The sequence below is a fragment of the Rhincodon typus genome, unplaced genomic scaffold, assembly GCF_021869965.1.
Source record: "Rhincodon typus isolate 14 unplaced genomic scaffold, sRhiTyp1.1 hic_rhity00010239, whole genome shotgun sequence".
Lineage (NCBI taxonomy): Eukaryota > Metazoa > Chordata > Chondrichthyes > Orectolobiformes > Rhincodontidae > Rhincodon > Rhincodon typus.
The window spans coordinates 3,117-7,722 of record NW_025975877.1 but is presented as its reverse complement, the minus strand read 5'-3'; the positions used below and the strand labels follow the sequence as shown (position 1 = coordinate 7,722).

The following is a 4,606-nucleotide window of genomic DNA, read 5'->3' as shown; positions in this document are numbered from 1 at the left end:
AGAATTCCCACTGCAAAACAGACTCAGCCCATACTAGCTCTAGACAGAGCTCAAAATCTAGTTAACACCTGGAGAATTTGTGCCAGTGAGGACAATAGCATTTCAGCTGCTTCATCTTGCTTTTGTTAAATGGAGCTGAGTTGGGTTGTGATGGATAATGATCATTCTATTGCAATAGTCCCAAATGAGAATTCAATGGCCAATCACTTCAGCACTCCCAGTACATGATAATCCAAACTCCCATTTTACCTCATTACTGAGGCATTGTAACATTGTAGTCATCATTGTGATCACTTCAGGTACAATGTAGTATCTCAACAAAGTGTTACATTTGTGAATTTCCAATCCACAAAGACCAACCAATCAAGTGTTGCTCTGAAGGTCTAGCAGTGATGAGAATGAGGTGGAGAAGCTTACATGAGGGTCAGTCTGGGCAGTGACAAGTTGGTGTAGATCCAGCAAACTCTGGTTCACATTCTTCTCCAGATCCAGGGCAACCTGCATTGCCTGCAGACTGTTACCCCACTCATCCCTCTCTGGCTTCTGAGAATGGAAAGAAGGACAGTTAAGCTTCAGAATCAGAATCCCTGCAGCATGGGATCAGGCCATTCTGCCCATTGACACCACCTATGACCATTTGAAGAGCATCCCACTTGGTCCTGGTCCCAGCCCCACCCTATTCATGTAATCCTGCATTTTCCATGGCCTAACCTCCTAACCTGCACATGTGGACTGTGGGAGAAAACCCATGTAGAGATGTGGTGAATGTGTAAATTCCAGTCAGTCACCAGAGGCCAGAGTTAAGCCTGTGTCCCACGCACTGATGCAGCAGTGCTAACCACTGTGCCATCCCTGAAGCCCAGATGAAGAACAGATCAGTTATTTGAGAATTGCTTTCACCTAGCACCATTTATCCTTTGTATGAAGCTGTCAATTCAGGAACAGGTCATTGTGGGGATAAGAATTAAATTTGCACAAAGTTGTTGTCAGTGTCCATCTGGTGGCAGCCCAAGGGCTCTTGTTATGCAGTGGTACTGTCCCTAGGTCTGGAGCATAGGCCCAGGTTGAAGTCCCACCTGTGCTTATGGTTTCATACATGACCGAGCAGGATGATCAAAAACATCACTACTATTTAATTCATTGAAGGGACAGCAACATGTTGACAATAAAAAGGAACAAAGAGGACAAGACCACAGATACTTCAAGGATCAGTAAATGTAGACAGGGTGGTGAAGTTGCCTTCCATGATGCTTGTCCCCATTTGTTGGGGCACAGTACAGGGACAAGTCTTGTCACAAACCTTTACAGCATTGGCCAGGCCAAAGATGGAATACAGTGTGGTGACCATAACCAGAATTAGATGGACAGAATGGCATTGGAGGGGGTCACCACGATGTTGCCCCAAGACTGAAAATCCATTAAAGGAGAGATTGGATAGACTGGGATTTTCCCTGGAGGGAAATTGGTTGAGGTGCTTATCTGATGGCAGTATTGAATATTGTGGAGTCTTGACAGTAGATGGGGAGTGTCTGCTATGAGGGGGTGAGGAGAACAAGACATTAAAGACAAGAGGGCACAGGTGTGAGGAGTAAGCAGGTTAGAGGGGTTTGGAGGAATCCTTTGCCCATTGAGGATGGTAGAAATATAGGATGCACCTCTTGAGGGTGGTGGAAGAATCTACTGCCGCAACATTTAAGCAGCATCTAGACAACTGCTTAATGCCAGGGCATAGCAAGCTGTAGACCAAGTGCAGGTAAGTGGGATTGGTGTGGTTTGGTGTTGTTAGGTTGGCATAGACATGGTGGGCCAAAGGGCTCATTTCTAGGATTTCTTTCATTTTAGAAAAGAAACATGGAAGCCAAAACAGAAAAAGTTTTCACTTTCTTTCAGGATGTGAAATTCTTATTACTGGAGGACTTGAAACCACACCACAAGAGCAGCCATTTCTCACATCTCCTCCCCACCACCACCAAACCTGCCACCTTCTCCAACTCCAACCTTCACATCCTGGAGTAGGACTCTGCCTCCACGCTGATTCTGGAATTTCAGCAGCTTCTCTGCATGTTCCTGCTTCTCCTGGGACTGATCTTTGAAGAACTGGGAGAAGTGGGGGAGGGCAACATCGTCCTGGTCAAAGTAGGACATCTGGAAGACAGAACATGTTCGTGTCCCATGAACACATCATTGACCCCAGTTCTCATGCTGAGAACTAAACAACTGGTTTAGCCTTCTAAAGCAAACTGATGATTCATTCAATCAGCTGTTAATTGTTGATACCTTAAAATGTTTGAGAACCCAGTGTTGTCTAATTAGCCAGCAGCTGGAGGAATCCAGACAACCCCAGCTTCCTCCAGGTAACATGCAAATTCAGTGTGTTTTGGTTTAAAAACACCTGTGGAATTGTTCGGGGGTGGGGGGCTGTCTGGCACAGAATAGAGAGAACAGCTGAACGCACATTTCCACCATCTAACCTCCATCAGAATTGGATGAAATTGGTGATTGAATAGGGTTGAAACAAGTGCCAGGAGCTGGAGTGCAGGATGCACACAGGGTATGGCAACGGCAAGGCACTACATTCCTCTGGTGCTAGAGTAGTATGCAGATGTTGGACACTGCAACTAACAACCAGTAGGGAGCAAGCTTTCTGCAACCTTAGGATCAATGGGATTGGACGTACTGTATTTATTAAACTCTACAAGACATGCATGTCTCTACAAGACATTCTCTTGTGTGCAGGAGAATAAGGGAGGTTCACACCAAGATTCTGCTAAGGAAATCCTGCCCAGTGACAGCCTTTGGATTGTTGCAGCAATAGTTTATCACACACCTGTTTATACAGTACACTCACTGCTAGAAGCTCACAAACAAGCAGCAAGTGATTAAAAAAGTTCCATAAAACAAACTGAAGCAAGGTCAAATATTCAGGAGACCTAGTGGCTGATCTACAGGTCATATTGATAATGTCACTCATTAACACTAGGCTGGAGAACTCAAATTGGCTTATTCCAAGAGGCTAAGCTCTTGTTTTCCCACCCATTTCACTCACTTCTCAACTGAGATTTACAATCCAACAAGTTATTGTTGAAGAGCTACAACTCCAGTTGAAGTAGAAGTGAGTAGTCTATTGACTGCTTCTTTAAAAGCAGCTAGGAGTGAATTTTGTTCTTAGGAGGAATCCTGGTGAGAAGTTCATTTAACCCTCAAATTCAAACAAACAGTCAAGCAAAGAAAAAAGTGGTTTATTTTGGTAGTTACAAGTTGTGGCAGGTGTAGAATAGTGGGGATCTTGTTATTGGCACACCAGATTTCCCCATTGAGTTGGGACACTGGTCAGTGATTAAAACCCAACAACTAGCTCACCAATGAAAGCTGTTTCCACCTCCCAAATGGAGCTTACAGGGATTTCATCCTCATGTCATGACAGGCACAAGCCCAGAGTGTGATGAATATTCTCCATGTGTCTGGAGAAGTAGAGCTACAACATGGAAGTAGCAGACACCATCCAGGACAGAGCAACCCACTTGATTGGGACTGCATTCACCACCTCCTTTCAGGTGTCCATTATCTACTAGGTACCCTGCAGCACTCACCAAGGTTACTTCAACACACACCTTCCAAACACATTCTGCCCTTTATCCAGGTGGTGGTGTGCCTCTGCCCTTCCAAAGGGGCCAGTTTGGCTCACATCAGGATAAACAGCATGGGAGCAAACTCCAGTTCTTCACCATCACTGGGTCAATAGACTTAGCATGTTCCAGCAGCCCCCTGGAGGGATGGAGAGGGCCTGCACCATTTCACACACCAGAGCAGATCAGCTTTCTGTAGGTTGTGAAGTGATGGAGCACACCCACTTCACGATAGAGTACAAAAAGCCAAATATAGGAGGCCTACTTAAGCAGATACCAGCCAGTCTTACCTTGACGACTTGGGTTCAGCTTAGCCAAATCCAATTTGTCAAATCACGACAATGCCTTATTGCAAATACTAAATCAGTATGTTTATTTACATGCACTAAAATAAAGCAGATACATTAATAAAAAGGGTAACTCACCAATGGTTATCCTAATTCCTTTCTAAACTACTGTCAAGTTTTGATGATCAAAGAGAGAGAATAACAGTTACAGGCAGTCACAACCCTATAAAAGGAGTTGTAACAAAAGTCACAAACCAGTTCACCCTCCATATATCATTGGGCCAACTGGGATCCTCAGTTACTGTATATCAGTATCATACCCCATTACTATTACAAAATTACATTTATCCTGAATTGTGGAATAGGTAAGAGATACAAAACAGTCTACAAGAGTGTCAACTTAATTTAAAAAAGGGAAACAGTTTACTTCAGCATAACAGATTTAATTTCAACCCCACAGGGACACCACTCACCAAAGACTGATAGAGATAGGAGGCAGTGAGCTCCACATTAATCTGTTTGTTAACAGCAGCTTCACAATCCTGGTGATAGTTTTGACAAACCTGGGAGGCCATCTTGTGATAAAATGGGCTTTTCTTTTCCTCAACAGCCAAATTATAAATAAGAAAAGAATACCAACTACATCTAAAACATCAGAGTCTTGGGACTCAGTATTTATACTCCAGGAGCAGA

General features: G+C 43.9%; 1 protein-coding gene across 1 annotated transcript; it reads right to left on the bottom strand.

The window, feature by feature from the left end:
• Positions 1–6: 6 nt before the first annotated feature.
• On the bottom strand, positions 7–4,572 carry LOC109932343 (ferritin, heavy subunit-like). The gene is made up of 3 exons (XM_048594507.1): positions 4,387–4,572; positions 1,999–2,145; positions 7–543 (listed from the first exon to the last, which is right to left on the bottom strand). The coding sequence occupies exons 1-3, from the start codon at positions 4,486–4,488 to the stop codon at positions 364–366; spliced, it is 429 nt and encodes a 142-aa protein (XP_048450464.1). The 5' UTR covers positions 4,489–4,572; the 3' UTR covers positions 7–363.
• Between the last annotated feature and the right edge of the window lie 34 nt (positions 4,573–4,606).